Source organism: Branchiostoma floridae, chromosome 16 (assembly GCF_000003815.2).
Source record: "Branchiostoma floridae strain S238N-H82 chromosome 16, Bfl_VNyyK, whole genome shotgun sequence".
NCBI lineage: Eukaryota > Metazoa > Chordata > Leptocardii > Amphioxiformes > Branchiostomatidae > Branchiostoma > Branchiostoma floridae.
In genome coordinates, this window is record NC_049994.1 from 13,654,210 (window position 1) to 13,679,754 (window position 25,545).

General features: G+C 43.6%; 6 protein-coding genes across 8 annotated transcripts in view; 3 read left to right on the forward strand and 3 right to left on the reverse strand.

Moving 5' to 3' along the window:
- LOC118403654 (molybdenum cofactor sulfurase-like) overlaps window positions 1-147 on the reverse strand; it is a gene marked incomplete in the record, with an annotated part of 12,283 nt that extends 12,136 nt beyond the window's left edge. Inside the window, 1 exon segment of the mRNA XM_035802427.1 lies at window positions 48-147. Within this exon segment, the coding sequence (XP_035658320.1) occupies window positions 48-138 (91 nt within the window).
- Window positions 148-2,011: 1,864 nt separating this feature from the next.
- Window positions 2,012-5,038, forward strand: LOC118432791 (uncharacterized protein K02A2.6-like). The gene is made up of 2 exons (XM_035844410.1): window positions 2,012-2,042; window positions 2,475-5,038. Exons 1-2 carry the CDS (start codon window positions 2,012-2,014, stop codon window positions 5,036-5,038), a joined length of 2,595 nt encoding a protein of 864 aa, XP_035700303.1.
- A 1,903-nt stretch (window positions 5,039-6,941) lies between these two features.
- On the forward strand, window positions 6,942-8,940 carry LOC118403255 (lysine-specific demethylase 8-like). Its single transcript, XM_035801864.1, has 2 exons — window positions 6,942-8,137; window positions 8,452-8,940. Exons 1-2 carry the CDS (start codon window positions 6,983-6,985, stop codon window positions 8,818-8,820), a joined length of 1,524 nt encoding a protein of 507 aa, XP_035657757.1. The 5' UTR covers window positions 6,942-6,982; the 3' UTR covers window positions 8,821-8,940.
- A 175-nt stretch (window positions 8,941-9,115) lies between these two features.
- Window positions 9,116-15,589, reverse strand: LOC118403257. 3 transcript variants are annotated; one of them, XM_035801866.1, is made up of 9 exons: window positions 15,389-15,589; window positions 13,903-14,014; window positions 13,499-13,570; window positions 12,268-12,514; window positions 11,795-11,951; window positions 11,385-11,526; window positions 10,813-11,001; window positions 10,035-10,247; window positions 9,116-9,571 (listed from the first exon to the last, which is right to left on the reverse strand). In XM_035801866.1, exons 2-9 carry the CDS (start codon window positions 13,996-13,998, stop codon window positions 9,353-9,355), a joined length of 1,335 nt encoding a protein of 444 aa, XP_035657759.1. In that variant the 5' UTR covers window positions 13,999-14,014; window positions 15,389-15,589; the 3' UTR covers window positions 9,116-9,352. The 3 variants fall into 3 exon arrangements, with proteins under 3 accessions (XP_035657759.1, XP_035657758.1, XP_035657760.1); XM_035801865.1 differs by lacking the exon at window positions 15,389-15,589 and adding an exon at window positions 15,100-15,290; XM_035801867.1 differs by lacking the exon at window positions 15,389-15,589 and adding an exon at window positions 15,010-15,129.
- A 4,818-nt stretch (window positions 15,590-20,407) lies between these two features.
- LOC118432792 (cilia- and flagella-associated protein 45-like) lies at window positions 20,408-22,302 on the forward strand. Its single transcript, XM_035844411.1, has 2 exons — window positions 20,408-20,498; window positions 20,771-22,302. Exons 1-2 carry the CDS (start codon window positions 20,408-20,410, stop codon window positions 22,300-22,302), a joined length of 1,623 nt encoding a protein of 540 aa, XP_035700304.1.
- A 1,076-nt stretch (window positions 22,303-23,378) lies between these two features.
- Window positions 23,379-25,531, reverse strand: LOC118403258 (serum amyloid A-5 protein-like). The gene is made up of 4 exons (XM_035801868.1): window positions 25,400-25,531; window positions 24,203-24,449; window positions 23,879-23,989; window positions 23,379-23,529 (listed from the first exon to the last, which is right to left on the reverse strand). The coding sequence occupies exons 2-4, from the start codon at window positions 24,430-24,432 to the stop codon at window positions 23,388-23,390; spliced, it is 483 nt and encodes a 160-aa protein (XP_035657761.1). The 5' UTR covers window positions 24,433-24,449; window positions 25,400-25,531; the 3' UTR covers window positions 23,379-23,387.
- Between the last annotated feature and the right edge of the window lie 14 nt (window positions 25,532-25,545).

Genomic DNA, 25,545 nt, shown 5'->3' on the forward strand with positions numbered 1-25,545 from the left:
GTTCACCTTTGAGTCGGCTGACTCCGTTTCTGCATTCTGTGCAATCATCCCTCCATATCCGTATACTTTGCCGTAGTTCGTGAGAAAATTGGCCTGTTTCCTCTGCAGATGTTCAACATTGCGCCACTTGTCAGCCATTTTGTTTCAAACTTTTGCCGGTCAAAGTTCAGGAGGTGAACGACCTGGTGGACGAAATGATCACCACTTTTCTGGGTTTTTTTTCGACGACAAGTCACAGACAGACGCTTGAAAAGAATCAATGTTTGTTTAAAATAACTGTTTTCATCTCCTAGTTCGTCTTAAACGCGGGACTTTGTAGAAAATGGCTCAAAGACTATTTGTCACGTGACTTTGTTTTGAAAGACGATAGCACAGTGCACGGGGAGGTCGGATTGTCAATGGGTTGGTAACGTAATTATGTAAGATTTGTGTCGGATTTTCACATTCAGATTTTCCGATGTTGGATCCGACAGAAATCCAGAAATCAGGCCAAATCAATGGCGCCCGCCCATTGTTTTTCCGTCAGTCTTCCGATGCGTTCCCAATAGATGTTGGAAATGTGTCGGTTTTAACGCACCGACTGGAGGTCACTTGAGGTCATGACAGGCGTCAGGCCCCGATTAACAGGATAATGTAGGAATATCTCGATATGAATAAACGAGCTACAGAGTTGATACTGTTTTGTTGATTACATATTTCCTTTTATGTTACATTTTTTAACTAGGGTAATTTAACAATTTTTTTAGGATGCCCACTTTTTGAAACCACTGTCACTTTCGGTGGCTAGTTGACCAGTGCATTATGTTGATCATGACTAATGTCGTGTATTCCCATTCTTCAGGTTTGTCAATACCGTCAAAGTTTGAGGATGGAGATGTGCTGTCACGGAAGAACCGATTTATCTTATATTATCTATTGATTTATCCGTCTTGTTCCTGTTGACTTTGATTTCCTGTTGATTTATTAATGTTTCACTGTTTTTCTCAAAAGTTTGTTTTGTCACTTTAACACTAACTCTCTAATACTAACACTAATCTAGGAACTAACACGTTTCGAAAGTTAACATGAACTCAGCCAAAGACAGTCCACACAGACTATAGTTATTAACACTTGATAAAAAAGACAAAGTCAAGCATTGGCCAGACCATACGAGTAGAAGACGGATCAACCTGACATCGCTATGGAATAAGCTTCCTCGGACTTGCTTCCCCATGGGTACAATCTGAAACTGTTTAAGACGTTCGGACTACCGGTGGCTGACTTGGTAACGGTGTACTGTGGATTTATCAGGCCTATTCTGGAATATTGTGCACCAGTGTACCACAACAGTCTTACAAGCAAACAGACCGCAACCTTGGAACTTGTACAGAGACGCGCCTGCCGAACAATCCTCGGGCGTAACTACACTGACTACTCATCAGCCCTGCAATAGTGCGGATTTGAAACACTGGAGGAAAGAATAACCAACCTCTGCCGAAGGTTTGCATCCAGTATGCAGAAGTCAGAAAGAACTGCACACCTGTTACCGCAAACCCGTGGTCAGACGCATGGCCGTAACCTGCGGAATTCACAAACACTGACCGTACCTACCTTCCGCACTACAAGATTCCGCAACAGTCCTGTACCATCAATGCTAAGGCTTCTCAACGAGAAAAAATGACAATGTTTATGAACTGTAAACTATGTATGCTTTTATTCATGTTAAATGAACTATCCACTTAAACAGCAATTCTCTCCGAGATCATTTGTTTTAAAGTGCAATCACGTGCTAGAAATTGATTGTGTATGTTAATTATATTAAGTAAGCAGAGATTTTAATGTACAACAAGTCACAATTCAGCCCCTGGCTGCCAGTACTTTGTTTTACTAATAAACCATTTTTGATTGTTTGATTGATTAAGTCAAGGGTTAACAGACATCTTTCACAATACAGTATTATAACCCAAAACGTTTGAGTGGCTCCATGAGCCTTTGCGGCGAATCCTATATATATATGGCCTCCTTCGGTCATATGGCCTCCTCCCCCCCCCCCATCTACCCAGGTGAGTCCTAAGTAAATAAAAAAAAATAACCACTGTCCGATAATTGGTAGTATTTTTTCTGAATCACCGTAGTTTAATACTGTGTGTCGAAATGGGTCCATGAAAGCCATGAAGATATTTTTACGCAAGTGGATGACATAACGATTTTATAAAAGATGTGTCATCGGTAACGGCCATGAAATGCGCTTCAAGTTTCTGCCGACGTTTTGCACCTTCCGCAATACGTCCTGCAATCTTCCGCAGAATTAGAACACGTAACGTTAAAAAAAAAAATTCTGGACGTCCCGCAATCATCTGCAAAAATTGTATGAAAGACGCCAGAAGGTTTCCGCATACGCAAGAGATATGTTGCACATGTACATAGTACAATAGTAGTTGAAGGTAGGAGGTCCATAACAGATCAGTCATGTGACAAGTGTGAACCGGTGACAGTACCAACACCATGGGTGTCAAGCCTGGTCACCGTCAGGAAGCCATCGGGAAAGCTGCGAATTTGCATTGACCCAAGGGACCTAAATGAAGCCCTCAAGAGAAGTCATTATCCAGCACCGACGATTGAAGACATAATCCCAGAGCTAAGTAAAGCCAAGGTGTTCAGTGTCCTTGATGCCAAGAATGGCTATTGGCAAGTGGCCTTGGACGAAGAAAGCTCAGTTCTGACGACGTTCAACACTCCCAGTGGACGCTATAAGTGGAAACGCCTTCCCTTTGGGATTAAATCGTCCCCTGAGGAATTCCAGAGACGCCTGGACCAGACGTTAGAAGGTCTAGCAGGCGTGAAGCCCGTGGTGGATGACATCTTGGTCTGGGGAGAAGGAGAAACCCTGGCAGAAGCCACCTCAGATCATGACAGGAACCTGAGAAGCCTCATGCAGAGATGCAGAGAGCGCAATCTGAAGCTGAATCCAGACAAGGTCAAGCTCAGAGAGCAAGAGGTTCCGTTCCATGGTCACCTAATCACAAGCCAAGGGCTGAAGCTGGACCCCTCCAAAGTCACAGCAATAACCAAGATGCCCCGACCAACTGACGCACAAGGAGTGCAACGCCTGATTGGTTTTGTGACGTACCTAGCCAAGTTCTTACCAAAGCTCAGCGACATATGTGAGCCTTTGAGAAAGCTGACTGTGAAAGACAGCGAGTTTGTGTGGCTGGACGCACACGAGAAGATACTGGAGACCCTGAAGAAGATGGTGTCCACGGCACCAGTGCTGAAGTACTACGACAAAACTGAAGAGCTGACGCTCCAGACAGATGCATCGAGCACAGGATTGGGAGCAGCCATCATGCAGAATGGCCAGCCTGTTGCGTACGCGAGTAGAGCTCTGACTGACTCGGAGACACGGTACGCACAGATAGAAAAGGAGATGCTGAGTGTAGTCTTCGGATTGGAGCGCTTCCATCAGTACACCTATGGGAGAGACGTTCTAGTCCAGACAGACCACAAGCCACTCGAGATGATCGTACTGAAGCCACTCCATGCAGCACCAAAAAGGCTGCAACGCCTGATGATGCGGATGCAACAGTACCACGTGAAGATCACGTATAAACCAGGAAAAGAGATGTACCTAGCTGACACGCTAAGTCGCGCATACCTACCATATGACGGAAGAAGAAGCAAGACCGAGATGGATGCTGAGCAAGTGAACGCAATCAGTGAGTTCATCTCAACGCCAACGATAGAAGATATTCGCGAGCATACCAGCGGAGATGCAGATATGCAGAAGCTGATGCAGTACATAAGAGAAGGATTTCCAGAGAAGGGAAGAATCCCGGCAAGATTGATGCCTTACTTTCACATAAGGGATGAGCTAACCCTCCATGACGGGATCGTGCTGAAAGGCCAACGTGCAGCAGTGCCACTGACGCTGAGAAAGAAGATGTTGCAGAGGATACACGCATCACACATGGGCATTGAAGCATGCCTGAGAAATGCAAGAGAGTGTGTGTTTTGGCCCGGCATGAACGCCGAAGTGAGAGATTACGTCAGCAAATGTGACGTGTGCCAAACTGTGGGCAGAAAGCAGCAGAAGGAAACACTACAACCACACCCGGTGCCGAAGAGACCGTGGGAGCGAGTGGGAGTAGATCTCTTCCAGTTCAAAGACAGAGACTACTTGATCACAGTGGACTATTACTCAAATTTCTTTGAGATAGACACATGCGAAAACACACGAGCCACTACAATCATAAAGAAGCTGAAGACGCAGTTCTCCAGACATGGCATACCGGATGTAGTGTTCAGCGACAATGGCCCACAATTTGCAGCTGCTGAGTTCGAGAAGTTCACCCATGAATGGAACTTTACACATCAGACGTCTTCACCAGGCTATCCACAAAGCAATGGGAAAGTGGAGAATTCAGTGAAGACAGCCAAGCAGCTGATGGAGAAAGCCTGGATCGGGAACACAGACCCGTACCTCGCACTGTTGGATTTCAGAAACACACCAACACAAGGAATTGGTAGCAGTCCAGTACAGCGACTGTTTGCCAGAAGAACCAAGACAACAATGCCAATGAACACAGCATTGTTGGAACCAGACGTGCCCAAGGAAATCCCACAGAAGATCCAGAAAGAGAAAGAAAAACAACGCCGCTACTACAATAGGCAGGCGCGAGATCTGCCAAGGTTGAGCATCGGAGACACTGTGCGATGTCAGCCACATGGAACAAACACCAATCGCTGGAAGAAAGGCACGGTGGTAGCAGAAGTAGGGAACCGATCATTTGAAGTAGAAACCGAAGATGGAGGAGTGTACCGCAGAAACAGACGACATCTGCGGAAGACACCGGAAACCCCACCAGCAACAGTGGGAACTGACGACGCTGACCAAGGAGATGCTCCAGAACCAACGGTCAACGACGAACCAACAACAACGACGACAACACCACCAGCAGAGACAGCAGTGAAAGACGACACAGCTGGACAACAGATGACAACACGGTCCGGACGAGCAGTTCGACCTCCAGTGCATCTGAAGGACTACGTTCGCGAGTAATGCATGAACAGTAATGCATGAACAATTAACTCAAGAATTGACCAACTAACCGACTAACTAACCATGAGAGAGACTCCCGATCAGCAGAACACAAGAACTTTAGATCGTGAAAGATCTGAGAAAGGAACTGAACTATAGACACATTGATTGTATAAGAACTGAAACCTGAGTGTCAAATATGTGAAAGAGATCTAAAGAAAAGGGGATGTGACAAGTGTTTAATAGTAATGAATTCTAGGGTTAATATTCATGAGCTAGACACTAACACGCATGCGTAGCGTCAGGAGACGGGTAGAGGAACCTGAAGAGAGATACCTCCACAAGGCACAGAAGCTCTTGTGGAAGATTGAATAAACCGTAAGCAGTACCCCATCGGGCCTGAGTCATCATTCCAGAAGACCACAGCTGATAGATCTGGATACTGAGATCAGTGACAGAAAGTTACAAGTCAGAAAACATTTTTATTTCCCAAACAAAGGCGCTTTAATCAAGAAAGTGTGGTATTCATTTTTTTGGTCCATCTATCTATGATAAGCAACTGGGTTGACGGCTCAGCAATAGAAAATGCTCATTAACTGGACCTCATTAACATAATTTATCAAAAGGTTTGTATTCATTGAATTGCTCTGATAATAAACATGATTTGTGAACAGGTTTGGCCAAGGAGCTCCTTGGTTTGGCGCACGATGAAATATACGCAATTGTTCTTGTCAAAATCACTTAAATCAGATTCTTTTTGTACAGTTTTGTGAAAAGGTTATGATATGGCTATTCTAAGAACCACATTCAAAGTATGCAAGCGTAGACAACTTAGTACATGAGTGGTGTGTACATCCTTGAGTTTTCAGGACCTCATTAACATAATTTATTAAATGTTTTTATTTATTGAATTCCTCTAATAATAAACATGTTTTGTGAATGGGTTTGACGCACCATGAAATATACGCGATTGTTCTTGGCAAAATCACTTAAATCAGTTTTTTTATGAACAGTTTTGTGAAAAATACATAATGTGGCCATTTTATAAACCACATTCTAAAGTATGCGAGCATAGACAACTCCCTGCATGTATTATATGTTCCACATCACCTGGTGTAGCGCATAGTGTTAGCAGTCATTCACGCTGATGAAGTTAAATCTGAAGCCTGATGTTTGCTCTATCTTGGCTTGGTCGCCTGGATAGCCATTCTGCTAGGGGAAGCCTTCGGGCCTACCCTATATACCTTTTGGGGAGCTGTCCAGCTTTGTTTTGTCTGTCTACCCCAACAAAAGTGGAGTCAAAACAAACTCCTTGGTCAAACCAATGTGTTTTGCCCTTTGGGAAAACATTAAAAAATAATGTCGCATCAAGGGGTCGAACCCACATTTTCTGGGTTCAAAGTGATCGTCTGAAGTTACCTTTTTTCTTTAATTATTCATATTCTTAACGCCACAGCTGAGAAAACAAAACAAATCGCGACGATCACGGATGTCAATCATTCAGTAGCCATGGTAACCAATAAAGAAGCTATTCGTCACTCAGTGGCGTTGCCATGGCCACATCCAAGCGGGGAAATCCCATCTGCCACGTTTGTTAACTTGTTGTCTAGGTGACCTGCATCGGAACTCTGTAGGAAAAAAAACCGACATGAAACCATTAACTGTCGTCGGAAGGCCATCAGATTAATGTCGGAAGTTAAAAGTCCATCGGATAAGTGCCGTTATATCATTGGAAAATCGACATTGGAATACGGTTTTCCTACGAAAATCCAAAGGGCAAGACGGATCACCGTACATTCCGACGAAAAACCATCATATTCCCACATGCACGCGCCGATGTTTTTCCGACATTTTTCTTGGGTAAACCCCACCTCGCCGTGCACTGTGTAGACTGTCGGCTGTCATGGCGGCGATGTGGCCGAAATGAAAGATCAGGTACACCTCGTCTTATAATTTCTGTCCACCATGAGCCAAGAGGTGGATTCTGATCGTGAAGAAATCACCGAGTGGCCACCAAGGGACGCGGAAAATAGCAACAGCTCGGACGAAAGCGAAAGGGAGGAGTGTGTTCTTCACAATTTCGAAGAAAAGGGGGAGGGGCGAGGTCAAAAATCTATCGGAACAAGTCGACAAGCCTCGCCAGGGCCCGATAGAAAGCGCGCCAAACTCTGTGAGAGCGATGAAGATGTCTGGGAAGAGGCGGAACCCACAGCTGAGGCCGCTCTGGCGCGATGGTGGCGAAGGGAGGGAAGGAACACTGTCAAACTCAAAGAATCCCTCCCAGATTCTTCAAATCCCAACACACGACTTCTACATTTGGCAAGAACGAAAGAGGCTCGAGACTTCTTAAAATCGGAGGCATTTCGTCTGAAACAGAAAATAAAGACTACCTCTGGGCATGAGAAAGCTGGGATTTTGTCAGCACTTGCTTCTTACTATGATATCATGGGACAGTACCAGGAGGCTGAAACATGTCTACATCAGTCCCTTTGTCTCAACTCGTCATCTAAACACACTCAATGGCTGCTTGCTAAAGTAAAAAAGCAGCTACATGCTATAAACGTACAGAAAGAGGTTACTAAAAGTCTAGAGGGAAACAAGACAGAAGAGCTTTTGTTTCCAAGCCCCACGCCTGTAGAAAGAGTGTCAGGAAATTCCCTGAGTGCAGCAGAATTCTTCAAGAGATACTCTTCTACAAGTACACCTGTAGTGATTACAGATGTTGTTGAAGGCCTGACATTTAACCGTTGGACGATCGAGTACGTGAAAGATTCAATAGGTCACAAACAAGTGCCAGTGAAACGTGTGGTGTCCGGGTCAGCAGAATGGGCACAGTTAGAAACAGCACGAACAGTGAAAGTGTGTGACTTTATAGATTCCTTAGACCAACATGAGGCACAGAAATTATACCTCTTTGACTGGAGCTTGCCGATTCATTGCCCTGAACTTTCAAAAGAGCTGACAGTTCCAAAGTATTTCTGCCATGACTTTTTAAAGAAAACGCGAGAAGGATCGCTGTATAGAGACAGCTGGCCGAGCTTGTTCGTTGCACCTGCAGGATTGTCTGGAGGGCTTCATGTGGATGCTTTTGGGTCCAACTTTTGGATAGCTCTATTTCAGGTGAACTAGATTTTGTTGTATCATATGCATGCTCTACCTATGACTTGAACCATTTTTATATATTAACAATATAGTTATGAGTCCAGCAACATGATAAGTTCTGTGAATGATCAGATATTTCAGTTAGCATTCACTAGTGACAACATCTACAATCTTTTACATGATTTTTCAAAATTTTTCATATATTGTTATTGTTATTGATAAAAGATAAAGGTTTTTAGCGTAATCATGTTCCAGACTTAGTAAGTTAGTTGCCATGTATTGTGTGTTGTTCTAATTTCAGCAATAAAGTTGTTTTTAAATTTTTTTTTCAGGGGAGGAAAAGGTGGCTGTTCTTCCAAAAGGACGACCTCCCCCTGCTGTATCCTCACTACAATCATTCCACAGACCCTAGCTTTGACGTGTCTGTCTTCAACCCAGACTTACAGAAGTACCCACTGTTGAGCCAGACACACCCAAGGGAGTGCGTCCTCCAACCGGGAGAGCTGCTGTTCGTTCCAGCGGGCTGCCCCCACCGTGTGGAAAACCTTGACAAATCTCTGGCTGTTTCAGGGAATTTTGTGGATGAGTCTAACTTCGAAGTTGTGAAGGAGGAGCTGAGGATAAATGCCCTGAAAGACCCACGTGCTCTCGACTTGCTTCAACAGTTTACTGACTGTGATTTTTTGACAAATAAACCATAGATAGAGTTGATTGCTCATAACAGACCCCAGAGTCAAATTGGTATTGTACTTCAACTGTAATGTCAGCACTTTTATGGTAATTTTGTTACTTATTGATAGGGGAGCCACCAAGAACCATTGAAGTAAATCTGTTGTCCATAACCGCTCTATAACTGGTTATTTCTTTCAACATAGAATGAGACAGAAAGAGAAAGAACCTTCCTTCCGGATGACTTGTTCAATATCTGAGAAATCCTTTATAGAGCAAGAGAGATAGAGTGTGCCATTGAAACAAATCTTTGGATCATAAGTACAAGGTTTAAGTTAACGAGTTGATTTTTATTTGTTCACCAGTCATTTCCTCTTATAATGTGATTTACATGTATTTAAACTGAGTTACTGAGCAGTGCAATTTCTTAGCAAATCTTCAAATAATCTTTTACCAGATCTTCCAATGTTAAAATCGTTATGCCGGCCACGGAAGCATCCATGGGCCCTTGGAGCTTGACAAATGTTACAGTTTTACTGTTCTACATCTGCTTGGTGAAAACTCTCACATCCCATAATGTATTGGATAAGTCAGTAGCTCTGGTTTCTTGACGATGACTTGTAAGACGTCAGCCATCTTTCTGATCATGGCCTCCCGCGTGTCGCCGTAAGTGTGCAGGTACATGAAGTGATTTCCCGCGCTGCCGGCAAAGCTGGTGACGTCATCGTCAGGACCCGCTACCAGTCTGATGTTGGCGTCAGGATCCTGCTTCAGTTTTTCGATCTGCGGATTAAAATTAAGAAATCGATTTTCAGCTGTGATGAAAGAGATGTTGGATAGTAACAAGCTGCTGGTAATGTGCATACAAAGAATTGCCTATTGCGGAATGGAGTGAAGTCATAAACTTTCCTCAGTATTTTTGTAATTTAGGTAATAATTAGCATAAACAGTATCACTCATCACATAAGCTACTTACATTATCTATACATTGAAAAATAATAAAAATCCCAAGTAATTCTCTTCGAAAGGCCTTCTGCATGCTTCTCATATGCCGCAAGGGGGACCAAACCTCACCAGCCTATTAAATAGCTACATTCCCCTCAACTTGAGTATCATTACTATAACATGTCTAGATCATGAAATGTCAAAACCGGCAGTTCTACTGTAGTACCACAAATGCCTCTAGGAGGCTGCCCAATGGAACTGGTCCTTGCTGGTTTGGGGCAAGGATATTTCTTTTACTAACCTGGTCGAAGTGAACCAAGTTTCCCGGCCTGTCCAGAACGCGGAACCGGACAGGGTACGCTATGCCATACCTCCCTGTCTCGGTGGGGAGGACTGGTCGGATACCGCTGCCAGCAGTCAGATACACGTAGTCCTGGTTAACGTTGCTGTGGCTCGCCTTGTAGATGGTTTGGAGTTGCTTTGACCCCCTTGCGTTCACTTCACATAGCCTCAACTGAGGGAATAAGAAAGCAGATTGCTAAAAAAAATACGACACAGTCACAATTGCCGCAAAATTTCCATAATTTTTTTTCAAGTAGGCTGTGACCGAATCAACCAACGGCAAGGATCAAAGTATTCTACACTGGTTTGAATTCTTTTTGAAACATGCACGACTATCATCAAGTGTCCTCCGTATGTGTGTGTCAGTGTGTTTGTGTGTGTGTGTGTGTTTGTGTGTGTGTTTGTGTGTGTGTTTGTGTGTGTGTGTGTGTGTGTATGTTTGTGTATGTGTGTGTGTGTGTGTTTGTGTGTGTGAGTGTGTACATGTGTGTGTGTTTGTGTGTTTGTGTGTGTTTGTGTGTGTGAGTGTGTACATGTGTGTGTGTTTGTGTGTTTGTGTGTGTGTGTGTGTGTGAGTGTGTACATGTGTGTGTGTGTGTATGTGTGTATGTGTGTGTGTGTGTATGTTTGTGTGTGTGTTTGTGTGTGTGTGTTTGTGTGTGTGTGTGTTTGTGTGTGTGTGTTTGTGTGTGTGTGTGTGTGTGTGTGTGTGTGTGTGTGAAAGAGAAATGACATACCTGTCCGTCCTTCATCTTGAACACCTCGATGTTTGTGAAGCCATGGTTGAAGCCAAACCGAACCATCCTGTCCATGACGCCGTCATACACCTCGCGCATGCGCGCCTGCACGTCCTCCGGTTCAGAGCTCGGAGAGATGGCGGCGGCGAATTTGGCGTCTTGATCATCGAAACGGATCTGGTCAGTTATCTGGGGAAGAAAATGATAGTTTGAAAAAAATGATAATAATCCGAAATAATTAATAAGTGAAGGAATTGCTCGTCGAAAAGTCCAGGCCACTACAAGCCAGATCACCAGACCTTGGCCAGACCCTCTAAGGCTTACGTCACGTACATTTTCAAAACGGTGCCCGGTCGGGTAGCCTTCAGGAACGAAAAATATGATATAAAAGACACCAAACTTAACTGCACAAGACGTAAGGAGGATAGTTGTGGGCTTATTTGTGCATCTTTTTACGCATTTATTTTGTAAGTTTTCATTTCCACAAATACAACCCGGCCGGGCCCCTCTAAACACTGCAGTTAAATGTGGCACGCTGTGGCGAATCTGACTTTTGTTAAATCTCAACTTACCGGCCAATGCACAACTCTCTTGTCCACAACGCATCCGTCAACGGTACAGTTAGCCAAGGCATCCAGATACGGCTCCACGATGGCGACATCACGCAGGGCGAGCGGGTACTTTTCCACGTCCAGGTACAGCTTAAAATAATCCCTTGATAAAAGAACACATGAGAAACATTGGCACGTGGCTTCTACTATGCTACTGCCCTATTTTGACAAAAAAAGCTGTTTCACTGTACTTTCGGGCCTGAGCCCTATGTAGCCTCATATAACACTCTACAGCTACCAGTCTATTTTTGGGCATGATCGGGCTCTTGAATATCTTAAACTCACAGTTACAATCAACCCGGGACCCGGCAGCAACCGGAAACAAGAGCCTTTTTTGGCCTTTCCATATTCCACAACTCGAATCTGCTCACCTAAAGAATGCGGCACCAGGTGATGGTATGAAGTTGGGATTTTTGTCTCCCATTGCCTTCAGATCTTGCAGCGCGAGCATCAAGTCCTCCAGACTTTTCAGTTTTCTCACACCAAAGGTGTCAGACCCTGCCGCAGGCTTAACGAAGGCGGGCAAACCTGGTGGAATCGATAGAACACATGTTAATTAGCACTGAAATGCACCAATTACACGTGTGTGTGTGTGTGTGTTTGTGTGTGTGTGTGTGTGTGTGAGAGAGAGAGAGAGAGAGAGAGAGAGAGAGAGGGACTCCACCAGGCCTTCTAAGTGTACGGTGCGTGGGTTTCTGTGATACTTTTTCATTCTTCAACAGAACATGAGTTTCTTTCAACTCTAGATCTTCTGCAAGTCCTACCAGAGTCCTACGTATACAAATGAACTGCTTTCATAGACAGCCAATATTTTCAACATATTTACATCTTTGATACCCCTTACCGACTTTTTTCAGGGCCCGCCCTGCATCTTCAAGCATGGTGGGCGAGTTCAAATCCACCACATCGTAGGGAGGTGGGTTTTCAGTCGGGTCCAGGTACTGCCGGGTGTAAGCCTTGTGGAAAGCCAGAAAGCAGGACTCAACACTGGGCCCGGGGATATGGGGGAAGTCTTTGGTGATGGCGGCGTGTACAAATGTCGACAGATCAGAGGTGGGAAGAATGATGTTGATGTCTCTTTCTGTCACGACCTGGAGGAACGAGCAAACACTATTTTCACTGCAAAACGGCGCTGTTGGTGAAAGAGAGATAAAGAAATCCCTCCGCCCCTAAAAAAGCACCAGTTAACCCTATCTAGACCGGGCTTTTTTGGGGGGGATACCTGGTACTGGTAAAGTTTTATATTTTTTGTAATTTTGGTATCGTTATGACGTACTATGACGTAATTATGGCATCATAATGTCATATTTTGGACTAAAACGGTCTAAATATGGAATTTTCGCTATACTCAAAGGTTTTTAACAAAACGATGACTATAAAGGGTATCTTATAGGTATCTAAGTCTGCCAAGTCTTTTGTCGCCAATGACGACGACACAGACGCCTATATGACGTCAGAAAATGAGGTCATTTGTCGCCATCTTGGATTGACAAGCTTGAATTTTCTAAAATAAGTTTTTTTCTACATATAACCCACAAACCTAATAGGAGTAGACTAAAAATGTTCAATTGATAGTGTTTTGTACAAAAATAAAAGATTTTAACGGAATTTGAGTAAAAATAACATGTATTTACCGTTGATAATGACACCGTCTGCCATCTTGGATTTTGACCCATGACGTCATCAAATTAGCATAAATTATGAATACTTAATTACGAATGTAATCTAAGATTACACAGGATGCTAATGATATAGATAAACAAGTGTGGTCTAGCAATAAAACCATGAAATCTCATAACTTAAACTGAAATCAGTAAATTTGGTAAAATATGCCTGTCATAATTAAAAAATAATCCCGTTGTCACGAAAAATCAAAAATATTTTAGGAAAAGGCCCCAAGTTTCGTAGTCCTAGCTTACGTCGATCGGCAGTTACATGACGTCAAAGTTGACGCGGGCACTTTTAGCCACCCCCCCCCCCCCAGGTCTAGATAGGGTTAAACGTCGATCCATCATTTTTACAGGTAAGGCAAATATTTTCTCAACACACCCAATAACAATATAACTTTTATCAACCTTTTTAACTCGCTCGGTGTACTCCAGGAGCGTCTCATTGTCGTCGATATTGCTGAAGATGACATCCTTCACCTGGTAAATGATTGGGCAGTGGTTACAATCTTCACAAAGCTACATTGATATGAGGCGTTAATTTTAACGTGACGTCAACTGGTCACATTTGCATTCTGGCGAATTGCAGCTTAAACGTTTTCGGATATCCAGATCTACTGGCCCTCTTTTGAATCCGTTGTTCAGGCACCACAGCTGGCCAGATGTCCCAGATGTACCATTTTCTGCATGCGCGCCATAGGGTACACGATAGACAGCTCGACACAAACACATCAAAAACAGCCAGACTCGAATCTCAGCCTGGCCAGCTTTAGTGCCTGAACCAAGCAACGCCCAAACCTCCGCTCACGTACCTGTACATCCGGGCATCTACGTAACACCTCAGCCTTCTCTTGGTCCACGTCGTGGAACGGAATCAGTACGAAGACATCGCGACGTGATGACGTCATGGTCTTTCCACGTGGCCTAAGATATACGCAACGTATAAGCACTGCAGGTTTTGGAAACGGGGGGACGTTTTCTGTAGTATCCATTACCTTTTAGTTACTGAATCTATAACTTGACCCCCTAGCGCTGAGCTTTTTTAATACCGCAGATTTAAAGCTCGTGGGCCGGGAGTTTAGAAGCTTGGAAGCTTAAGTGACAAAATCAGTCTTCTTGATGCAAATAGTATATGTAGTTTTCTACTCAAGCAAACCATACTACATGGTTTTCTATATAAGTCAAAATTCAACTACGACGTACTGACGCTTTCTACGACGTAGTCACAGAACTGGTAACAAAGTACATCGTAGTTGCCTGAGTACATAGATCTGACTTAACTACGTAGTAAATTATAATCCTAGCCTGACTTAATCGCGCTATTAGCCCAACAGTTACCGCCACCTCATTTACCCCAGCCAGCGAGAGACTGTGTAAACACAAGTTAGTAAGTGTAAACAACCCAAACTTTGTATTTTCAGCCATACTGCGATGCTGGACTACAGCAATTTGTACCTTAGCTTGACGTTACACGTCATGATTCTCCCTCAACTACACTATGCCGAGAACAAGACGTTGTTCATATTCTAGTGCATCGCCATTTTGAAAACCAGAAGAATCCCCTGAGGGTAAGGTTTGGTCGTTGTATATATAATGCTGTTTAAGTTGATTTATAACCTTATTTGATTACTTCTAAGTTTGTATGCCAGCTACACGTCACTTTTTTATTTGATTCCTTGTTATTTTATTTCATGTCGTTATCATTATCTCCTGCCTTTGTTATTTAGCGTTTTGTAGTCCTGTATGTGTGTCTTTATTTTGTTTATGTACATGAGGAGAAGACCTCGATAAGCAGGGTCTGCTTTCCGTCTCATCCTCTTTAAAGAAATGTGAATTAAAAAAAAATATATAATTAGCGGAGGAGACAGCAGTACATGCTTTCTAAAATGATATCAACTTATGTGTGACAACTAGCATACTTTGAGGCTTTTCAAACTTCGGTGTTCAGCGAGGAAGACAGTCTTCATTCCTTCACCTAGAATCCGAGTGTAAATTAAATATGTTCCCACCTGTGACACAAAGTTGGTGACAGCGTCAGAGATCTTCAAACTTGCAGCGCTAACCTTCCCAGGGTCACACGTAATTTGTCGATGCTGTCTAACCGGTTAACCTGTCAGGCGTGGTCTGTAGATGCTACCTAAAGCTAAGGGCAATTTGTCCGTACGTTATTTTCGGAGGCCACGTAATTCTGAAAACGATGGCACTTAAAGTTTTGCCTGCACGTAAAGTTCTACGGCGTGTCTACGTGCTCCAAAATCCGTCGGATTCCCTACGAGTTCGTACGGAGGCGGTACTTACCACTTACGGATCCCTAAAGATCGCCCACGTTTTGGCACGTACTGCACGTATTTGCACCTACTGTAAGCTGTGGGTTGTGCCCTTAGCTTAACCTGTTATTAACCTGTCTCTTCATTTGGCTTGAGGCAAAATGTCCAAGGCCAACCATCTTGTTATCACCAAGCACAGTAGGAGTATATTCTCTGGATAGTTTTAAAGAGCGCTGGCAGATAGATGTGCAAAAGCTAGGTGTGACGGGTCGTTCGGTGTAATATAACCAGCTGCTGCCTCGCCGCGTGCCCGTGAAGCTGGTGTGTTACGTCGAAGGGCGGTTATACCGGCTATATAGATACAGATACGGATACAGATACAGAAACAGAACCTGAAGCACTGACGTTGAAAACGTAGATGTGCAAATCAGGTCCTAACTTGCATAATGAATGAAAATTCACCGTATTCCATGAAATATAATGACTCTCATACATGTGACTTGAGATTTACCCCAGCCAGCGAGAGATTGTGTCAACACAAGTTAGTAAGTGTTAAACAACCCAAACTTCGTATTTTCAGCCATATTGTGATGCTGAACTACAGCAATTTGAACCTCCGCTTGACACATAAGATAACGTATTCTCCCTCAAATACACAACACCGGAATCGACATATGTACATGCTGAAAACCACAAGAATCCCCTGAGGGTAGCGTTTTGGTCGTTTTGTATATAATCAGCAGAGAAGACATGAGTACATGCTCTCTAAAATAATAGCTACATATATGTGTGTGATAACTTGCATGCTTTGAGGCTTTTCAAACCCTGTTCACAGCGACGGAAGACATCCTTCATTCCTTCAGAATCTGTACAGTAAAGATGTTCCCACCTGTGAGGCAAAGTTGCAGCTCAAAGTTGGTGGCAGCGTCAGAGATCTTCAAACTTGCAGCGCTAACCTTCCCAGGGTCACACGTAATTTGTCAATGCTGTCTGACCGGTTAACCTGTCAGGCGTGGTCTGTAAATGCTATCTAAAGCTAAGTGCACAACCCGCCGTACGTGCAATTTGTCCGTCCGCCGCCCATTTCTGAAAACGTTCAGTCTGTACAAGGCAGGCGCGTCGCCCATACTGCCGCGTACGGTGGGCGAATACGCAGCCCGATGGCACACAAAGTTTGGCCTGCATTGCCCTGCAAATAAAGTTCTACAGCGTGTCGGCGTGCTCCAAAACCCGTCGGATTCCCTATGAGTTCGTACGGAGGCGGTACTTACCACTTACGGATCCCAAAAGATTGCCCACGTTTTGGCACGTAGATATCACGCAGTTGCTACGTGTTACGCCGAAGGGCGATTATACCGGCTATATAAGATACAGATATAGAAGCTGGCGTGTTACGCCGAAGGGTGGTTATACCGGCTATATAGATACAGATACAGAAGCTGGCGTGTTACGCCAAAGTTCGGTTATACCGGCTATATAGATACAGATACAGAAGCTGGTGTTTTTGTCCCGTCTCCCATTGTAATAAAACTTGTGACCCTCTTCAGTTCCTCCATTGCTTTCACCTATATTTACCTCCATGAAAAAATGGAGGTATAGTTTTGAGTGTGTCTGTGTGTGTGTGTGTGTGTGTTTGTGTGTCTGTGTGTCCGCATATTTGTGAACATCATAACTTGAGAAGCTATTGATGGACAACGATGATATTTGGTATGTGGGTAGGGGTTGGGAAGACAAAGGTCAAGGTCAATTTTGGGCCCCCTGGTGTGTGACCTTGGTACTGCAGCGCAACTTCCGGTTTTGCTATCTCGGTGTTCTGAACATGCTATGGTCAAGATTTTAAAGTATTAAATAGCTCTTGTGCTCAGGAAAAATGACATAAGTTTGGGCTCCCTAGCTTCTAGTTTTGGGATAGCAGGGGCATTTTTGTCAAAAACTTCTGACGAGGATAACCCAAGAAGGGAACAACGGATTTTCATGATTTCTGGTATGTAGGTACCTTAGACAATGTTGTACAAGATAAAATACTAATTATGCAAAATAGGAGTAAATTTGCATAATTAATGAGAATTTTCTATCATAGCAGTTTTTTCAATGTATCTCTTGTTCCGTACGTGATATGGTCGTGACATTTGGATGGTAGATAGCTTTTAGCGTCATGGCAAAGTGGGGCAAGTTTCAGTCCCCTAACATTTAATTATGGAACTGCAGGGGCGTTTTTGTCAAGACACTCCAAAGAGGATAACTGCAGAAAGGAATGGCGAATTGCCTGCATTTTAGGTATGCATGTAGCTTGGGCAAAGTTGTTCATAATGATATGCATTTTATGCAAATAATGACTTAATTTGCATAATTAATGAGGAAATTATATAATTCCATTGTTTGTAATAACTGGACTTCGATAAATGTAACACTTGTTAATTATAATTGGTGGAACATATGCAGATATCAAATATGCAAATGAGGAGCTTATTTGCATAATTTATGCAGAAATTGCAAAACAACTTAATGATTAATGATTTGAATTGGGAATTTTACTTGTGACATGTGTACTGTACATTATTCAATGATGAACAACACCATGCATAAATCATGTTAATGTTAAGTCATTTGCATGAAATTAACAAAAGCTCTAAATATTCATGGAGGTATGAGGTCGCCGAACTCTAGTTTCCATCTTGTTTCATATAACCCTATGAGGTAGCAGTGGTGCCTGCCCATTTCATGGACTAACTCCTCAAAAGTTCAAGTTTACCATCTGGACGCGATGTTTTAGTGTTATCCTTCACACTTGTACTCTCGCACGAAAATTTATTTACAAAACAATAGATAAGCTATTTGACACTTCAGAACCTTTCTCTATGCACCTTTCCCACGCTGCGGAACGAAAACGAGGTCAATGAGGCAAACAAAAGGAAAATTTTTTATAGACCCATATCACATTCAGTTCAGAGCGTAGATGCCAAGTATAATGTATTCTATGAAAATGCCAAAATTCAAATCTTTAGGGTCATTACTTTGCAGACGACACCCAGTAACGATAGGTAAGAGAGAAGGAAAAATTATGGACAATTGAGCTGTGACCTGAGATGTGCGGGTCAATTTGCTCTGCTGAAAGTCAGCCACCCACACTGTACATGTTGATCATACACCACTAACGTCCATATGTATGTGCCGGGTCCATGTCAATAAGGGGCGTACCTATCATTTTTACAGCTTTAACCAATAGGGACCTTCATTTTTCCTGATGTATTTGCATCACAATGCCTGGCTGTCAATCACTCCAAACACACCAAACTCTGTTCAGCGGCTTCATATCTCAGTCAAGTCCCACAGAGCCGCAGTTTCTACCGGAAGTCCGAAACTATATATACTGCAGACCGGCATCTCTGGCTAGACAACAGAAAACCCCAGCGTCTTTTTAGTCGGCACGATCATTACTTCAGTTCAGCAGAACTGTAAGTTTAATTTTTCTCAACTACCGAAGTTCCTAATCTATGGAGAAATTTTTGTTGCGTTCTTAGCTCATTTTGGCAGGATATTGAAATGTTTTGCTCTTTTGGCGAGCATTACAAGAGCATTAATGCTCTCTGCCACAGCTATTAGTTACGGTTGACCCGTACATTAACAACTGGTACATGGGTTAATCCCCAGCCACCTTAGCATTGTTTTCTTGTTGGGAAACTGGAAACACAGTGACTACATAGGCACAGGGTATCTGACAATGGGATTGGGAGACAGGAATAAGTAACTATGCAGTTGCATTATACACTTGCTTGCATGTATGTTTTCTTTGTGGTAACGCTTGACAAATTTGGTCTTAGGAATAACTTACAACCATGGGAGTCTGCAGGTTTGAAATGGAGTGCAAGCCTGCAGCTGGTATGGGTTTGTTTACATTATGGTTGATAGATTAGCCAGTCGTACTGTGTCTATTCTTCCCTGATGGAAGAAAACCCACAAATGCTAGCTTATCAGAGACTGTGTGGTTTCTTACTTCTGTTCAATTTGTGACTCTAGCTGCCTCCCGGAAAATGTGAAAATGTCTCTTTTTGAACAAAACCATGTCAGACCAAATGAAACAGTGCTGCACACTATAATGTACTTACACTCACATCTAAGCTTATCTTTAGACTTATAAAATGTACGTCTATTCTAACCACTAACATAAAAAGTTAGCACTTGAAAAATACAAGCTACAGCATGTTACCTGTAAATAAGTCCGGCAATAAGATTAATTGTATTAAAATAAGATCATCCTAAATAAGCATGCTAATTAACTCCAACTTTCCATAATTGACAATTTAAAATGTACATCTCTACCAAAAGTAACAATATGCAAAATATCATGTAAATCCAACGTTCCTGCAACCTACCGACAAAAAAGAAAACCATACCATGTCCAAGGAAAAAGATACCACATACCAAATATCATTACAATCCATCCAAAGATACTTAAGTCATGCTGACCACAAAAATGCAAAAAAACACAGACAGACAGACACACACAGACATACCAAAAGCTGTGCCAGCATTTCAAATGCAGGCAAAAATACACAAACAATATAAATTCACTGCATTCCAAAACAAGACACATAAATTTCAAAAACTCACATTACAAAAGCATTTCATTAAATATCTATTTCCCAAAATTAACAACATTTCAAAAACAACAATCTTCATAAAAAATTGTTTATTTGGCGAAGATGTGTGTTCGTGGAACTCTAGTTTATGTATATTTTTATGTGAATAAATAAACCAATCTACTAGTCTGTGTTTACACAATCCCTCGCTGGCTGGAGTTAACTATCCACTCCCTAGGGCGGCGGCAATTGTAGGGCCGGCCGCTAGGGGCGCGATTTTAGTCAGGCTAAACTCGACCGCGCTCATCTGGAAAGTTTGGACATATGCCAACATCATTGTAGAGTTTTGGTAGATACTTATACATTTTTAGTAAGGGTGATCAAAACGAGTGTTCGTCAATGTGCAGATTTTTAATTTGTTGTGCCATCTTCTTCATCTGTACAGGTGTATGCGTCTTACTGTGTCTGAGATGTCCAGTATGAAGACGGGTCCTGGTATGCCTGCAGCCTGGCTGACGTTGCTGCTGTTGGTCTATCTGGTGCCTTCTGTTCAGCCTCAGGGTAAGTCGAAGTTATTTGTAGAAACAGTATTATTTACATAACACACGCCATCAGGCCATGTCTGTGTATGTTGTCTTCAACGTTTGTATTTCCCAAACCGAGTGCCACAATGTTCTTAAATGCCACGAGGTATTTAGGGCATCACTCAGTTCACTCCAAATAATCACAGCATCTTCTCGATAATAATGATAGCTTTAGATTATCAGTCGCATATCAAGCAACGCCCGTTTTTGTCTAGGTCACATATTTGCTGACATTTTCATATGTAACAGAAGTTGAGAACTTCGACAATGCTGGATCTGCAGAGACCATCGGCAATGCTAGAACGACGGAGACCATCGGCAATACTGAAACGACGGAGACCATCGGCAATGCTGGAACGACGGAGACCATCGGCGATGGTGGAACGACGGAGACCATCGACAATGGTGGAACGACGGAGACCATCGGCGATGGTGGAACGACGGAGACCATCGGCAATGCTGGATCTGCAGAGACCATCGGCAATGCTGGAACGACGGAGACCATCAGCCATGCTGGGTCGACAAAGAAGTCCCAGGATGCTGGATCGAAAGAGAACTCAAGCAGTATTGGATTGATAGAGAACTTCGGCAATGCTGGACCCGCAGAGAACTTCGGCATTGCTGGATCGACAGAGAACTCTAGCAGTGTTGGATTGACAAAGAACCTCCAGAATGCTGGATCGGCAGAGAACTCCCAGAATGCTGGATCGAAAGAGAACTCCAACAGTGTTGGGTTGGAAGAAAACTCCGAGAATGCTGAAAAGGTAAAGAACTCCGAAAGTAAAGAATCTGAAGAAAAGTCGAAATACCGTCGCCGCAAACAGAACGAGAAGCTTGACTACATGGAGGAGGATGCTCGGGAACAGACAGATAACTTTTTAGACATGTTTAAGATAGAGCAGCAGGAAGACGTAAAGGCCCTGATTGAGATGCTCCTCAATGAAAAGAGTCAATCCTTGGCCCATGTCCAGCAGAACGAGAAGGATATGCTGCTTAAACAGGATAAAAAGAACCGGGAGCTCCAGGAGCAGCTGAGTATACTGTCGATGTTGCCCATGAAGCATCATCTTGAGGAGCTGGAACAGCAGGAAATGCGGGAAGAGCAGAGGAAGCAGGAAGCTCGGGATATTTTTCTTGAGATACACCGAGCCAAACAGGAGGCTGAGAATATGTTCGTCATGACATTGGAGAAAGAGAGAGTCTTTGAAGAGAAGATTATCCAGTTCCAGGAGAAGATGGCACAGAGGGATGCAGACCGCGAGGCCGAGCGGGAGCGCATCCAGAGGGAGAAGGAGATGGAGATAGCAGGTTTGCGAGCCTTGCAAGAGCGTGCTCAAGATAGACAGTCAGAGATGGATGAACTGCGAGCCAAACACAACGATGAGCAGGTCAAGCGAGAGTGGCAGAAGGAAGAGGGGGCGCTCCTGGAGGCAGGGATGGAGGAAACGCCACAGGTGCCTCAAGTAGGGCAGGTCGTGAGTTTAGACAACGTCTTTGCTGACCAGGCAAAGCGAGAGAGGGCGGAGTTGATGGACGAACTAGCGCAAATCCAGGAGAACGAAGACCTATCAAAACACCTGTTCGAGATCATTGAGGAGTATAGACGTCTCTTTGGCCTCAATCCTCTACATAACCGTGCAGCACTCGAAGCTCTAGAAGAGGCGGACATGCGACTGAGGGCAAAGATACATACCAGCAAGAAGAAGAAGAGGCAGGATGAGCTGAGAAATGCGGGTATTCCTAGGAAGTACTGGCCGGAGGACCTTAAAGTCGAACCCTAAACTTAAAAAAAATTAACTAACCATATACCAGATTTCACTCTATTATGTGTTTTATGCTATGCAGACCAAACAAACCTTGAGCTGACTCCCAACGTTCGCGCTACGATAAATTAGTTTAAGTAGCCCGCACATCTGTGCAGATGCTTAGGGGTGGCGCCCATCTCCATTTCTGTAGCCCTTGGGCCACACATGTGCAAGCCACTACAGCAGGTGGCTGGTCCGCTGGTACTGGTAGTGATGTGTGTTTAACTTTCGTACTCTTTCTCATTAACGCTGGGTGCTAAGCAGAGAAAACAGCGTGTACCATTTTTAAAGTCTTTGGTATGACTCGGCCGGAGATCGAACTCACGACCTACCGAATGCAAAGAGAACACTCTACCCACTTGGCCATTGCTACGATAATCATCAGAATAAATTTGCAGTGATAAAAGGATGTTCATTTCAATAGGTAATACGTATAACCTTGCAGCTGACATTCGCTTTCGGTTACCGGCATGGTGGTGGTATGGTTGAGGCACTGCGGAGGCATCTTTGGACGATAATTAGAAGGTCTAACGATTCTTAATTGTTCACTAATCACCCTCTTGTATCGTGGCTCATTTACATCGAGTACTGAGTTGCATCAAGTGATAACAACTTAACTTGGAAAATAGATAACACGTAGTTATTAACTGATTACAACTTCCGACGACGTAAAAGAAACGCTTCACATTGTTGTCATTTTATTGAAACTCGAGAAAGGGGTCTATAATCATTTACACGCGTATCATATTTGGATCACAAAGACTGTTGGATATCTAAACGGTGTATGTAAGCTGGTGAAACAGGTGCTGTATTCTGAATAGAACCATATTACACGTACATTTCATGTCGGTTAGCTGGCATTGGCTGATCTATATCACTCGCGTTTGTTAACGTTAAAAGAACCAGAAACATTTGTAGTAGTAGTAGTACGTATAGATATATAGTCACACATTACAGGTGTTACTTCTACAAACTTGTACAGCTGTTGGTATCTTTGAATTCTTGAGGCCATCTTAAGAAGTGATGTTGTTCAGAGCTGTCGGGTCGGACTTCAGGCAGAATCAGTACCGGTCGGGTAGTCCCTCCGGGCGGTAGCGGTTGGGATCTCCGCCGTTCCGCCCCCACTCGTTCGCTTCCTGGTCGGCACGGGTGTCCGCCTCCCCCTGGCCGCTCAGGCCGCTCTGGTATCCCTCTCTGGCGTTGCTGTGGCGTGAGAGACATGTTTTAAAATCCAGTTTAAGATTACAGGAGAGCAATAATAGCTTCTTGCTAGCCATAGCAATAAGGGCGATTGTGCAACAAATACTAGACTAAGTGTATTATACTGTTAGCAAGATTGTGTAAACTTCTGTGGAAGGGCGACTTGCAAAGGTGTTTAATATGCACCTGTTTGCACTCCTTTTCATTTTGCAATGAATCCATATAAAGTAAGCTTAGAAATCCCAAAGCAGACAGAAGACCTACAGAGGCAAGATAGAAATTGAAGCAGGAAACCCCAAAGAGTGTGCAGTGGACTACTCTTTGGGGTCGTACAGTAAGCAAGGGGCCTCACCTGATGACCTCGGCGGCCCACCTGCCGCCCGGCCCCCGCTGAGCGGCGTCGTAGTTCCCCCGGGCGTGGAAGTACTTGTCGGCGTTCCTCCAGTTCGACTCGCGCATGTCCCTGGAAATGAAGGGAGATGAAAATGAAGTCCAGTTTTAAACACACACCACAAACACACACACACACACATACACACACACACACACACACACACACACACACACACACACACACACACACACACATGAACACGCACACACAAACACGCACACACAGACGAACACACACACACATAAACACAATCATACACTCAAACACACACACGGTACTGACCTGTAAGCGCTGTACATGTCCCCTGCGCCCTGTACTGCCTCTACAGCCGTCCCCACGGCCTCTCTTGTCCTGTCCACAGCCGTCCGCACGGCCTCTTTAGTCTTGTCCACAGCCGTCCGCACGGCTTCTTTCACACTCGACTGACTGCGTTCCCGAGACCGGCTAATGAACCAGGCGTCCGCACTTGCACAGACCAGCGCGACACACGCAGCGAAAGGCAAAAGACGCATGTCTGGAATTTGAGCAGCTGTGGAAAATACAAGTCTGTCAACAATACCAAACTGTCAACCATAGCTAGTGGTGCGTACCTAAAGTCCGGACTTGGAATTGGACCTAAAATGTTCAGGTCCAAGTCCAAAAAAAACCTGAATGTCCGGAGCCAAGTCCGGACTTGCAAAAAGCAATCTGTCACTTATGTTCCCTTTTTTTGTTCTAAACCATTTAAAACCTTCCATAGACAGTGAAATTTGCACTGAGACAAAAAACTTTTTGTGTCCACACTGGCTGTATATAATTTGCATGTATTTTTCACATTGCATTTCAATTCATAACATGCACTTTTATATGCACATTCCCCCCTCCCCCTCAAAAAAAGAAATTCTAGTGCACATGATATGCAATGATGGGTTCAGGTCCGGACTTAAAGTCCGAACCTGAACCTGAACTGCTGGATTTGAATCCGGACCTGAACCTGAATATGAGTTTAGGTATGCACCACTAACCATAGCATAAAAATGATTATAGAAAACATTATTAAACTGTATAGTGCAATAGAATAGTGTTTACTTCAAATTGGAACACTCTCAAAACCAAGTACACTTGGCTTTGAAAGTTTGTTTCATGTCACCGATTTCTACGCAAGAAGACATACGATATACAAAAGATACACGATAAACAAAAGAAAATGTAAGCTTTCAAAATACAAGAGAATTTCCAAGCAGATGTTAGATGTTATGTCCGTTCATGTTTAGGCACCCCGAGAATGTCACGGCTTTCCTGTCCCTGCTTTGAGATTTACATTAACAAGTTCAATACTTCAAGGACTTCATACATTGCCCAACAATGCATCCTGCATGCTATCACAGAGAATTAGTCTCTAAAACACAACTTCAACAGAAAAACCAATCGTCATTAAAACGCAAAAAAAAAAACATGTCTAACAAAGACTGTTTTGAAATGCAAAAATTGCTTCCTTACCTTCAGGCTCAGAGAAACTTGAACTTGAATCGCCGTCCGGACGGGACTGGGGCAGTAGACTTGACGCGAGTTGTACAGTACGTGAAACTCCCGAACTGCGGCGACTCCAACGCCGCCCCCTTTTATACACTGCACATACAGGGCAG

Bases quoted from the DNA above. Each gene is read 5' to 3' on its own strand.
- LOC118432791 (XM_035844410.1), top strand. From the start codon at position 2,012: ATGGCCTCCTCCCCCCCCCCCATCTACCCAG. The intron at 2,043-2,474 runs GTGAGTCCTAAG...AACCGGTGACAG, and splicing joins CCCCCCCCCCATCTACCCAG to TACCAACACCATGGGTGTCA.
- LOC118403255 (XM_035801864.1), top strand. From the start codon at position 6,983: ATGAGCCAAGAGGTGGATTCTGATCGTGAAGAAATCACCGAGTGGCCA. The intron at 8,138-8,451 runs GTGAACTAGATT...TTTTTTTTTCAG, and splicing joins TTTGGATAGCTCTATTTCAG to GGGAGGAAAAGGTGGCTGTT.
- LOC118403257 (XM_035801866.1), bottom strand. From the start codon at position 13,998: ATGACGTCATCACGTCGCGATGTCTTCGTACTGATTCCGTTCCACGAC. The intron at 10,248-10,812 runs GTATGTCATTTC...TTATTCCCTCAG, and splicing joins TCAAGATGAAGGACGGACAG to TTGAGGCTATGTGAAGTGAA. The intron at 9,572-10,034 runs GTTAGTAAAAGA...TTTAATCCGCAG, and splicing joins ACTTGGTTCACTTCGACCAG to ATCGAAAAACTGAAGCAGGA.
- LOC118432792 (XM_035844411.1), top strand. From the start codon at position 20,408: ATGTCCAGTATGAAGACGGGTCCTGGTATGCCTGCAGCCTGGCTGACG. The intron at 20,499-20,770 runs GTAAGTCGAAGT...CATATGTAACAG, and splicing joins GCCTTCTGTTCAGCCTCAGG to AAGTTGAGAACTTCGACAAT.
- LOC118403258 (XM_035801868.1), bottom strand. From the start codon at position 24,432: ATGCGTCTTTTGCCTTTCGCTGCGTGTGTCGCGCTGGTCTGTGCAAGT. The intron at 23,990-24,202 runs GTCAGTACCGTG...CTTCATTTCCAG, and splicing joins GACATGTACAGCGCTTACAG to GGACATGCGCGAGTCGAACT. The intron at 23,530-23,878 runs GTGAGGCCCCTT...CTCACGCCACAG, and splicing joins TGGGCCGCCGAGGTCATCAG to CAACGCCAGAGAGGGATACC.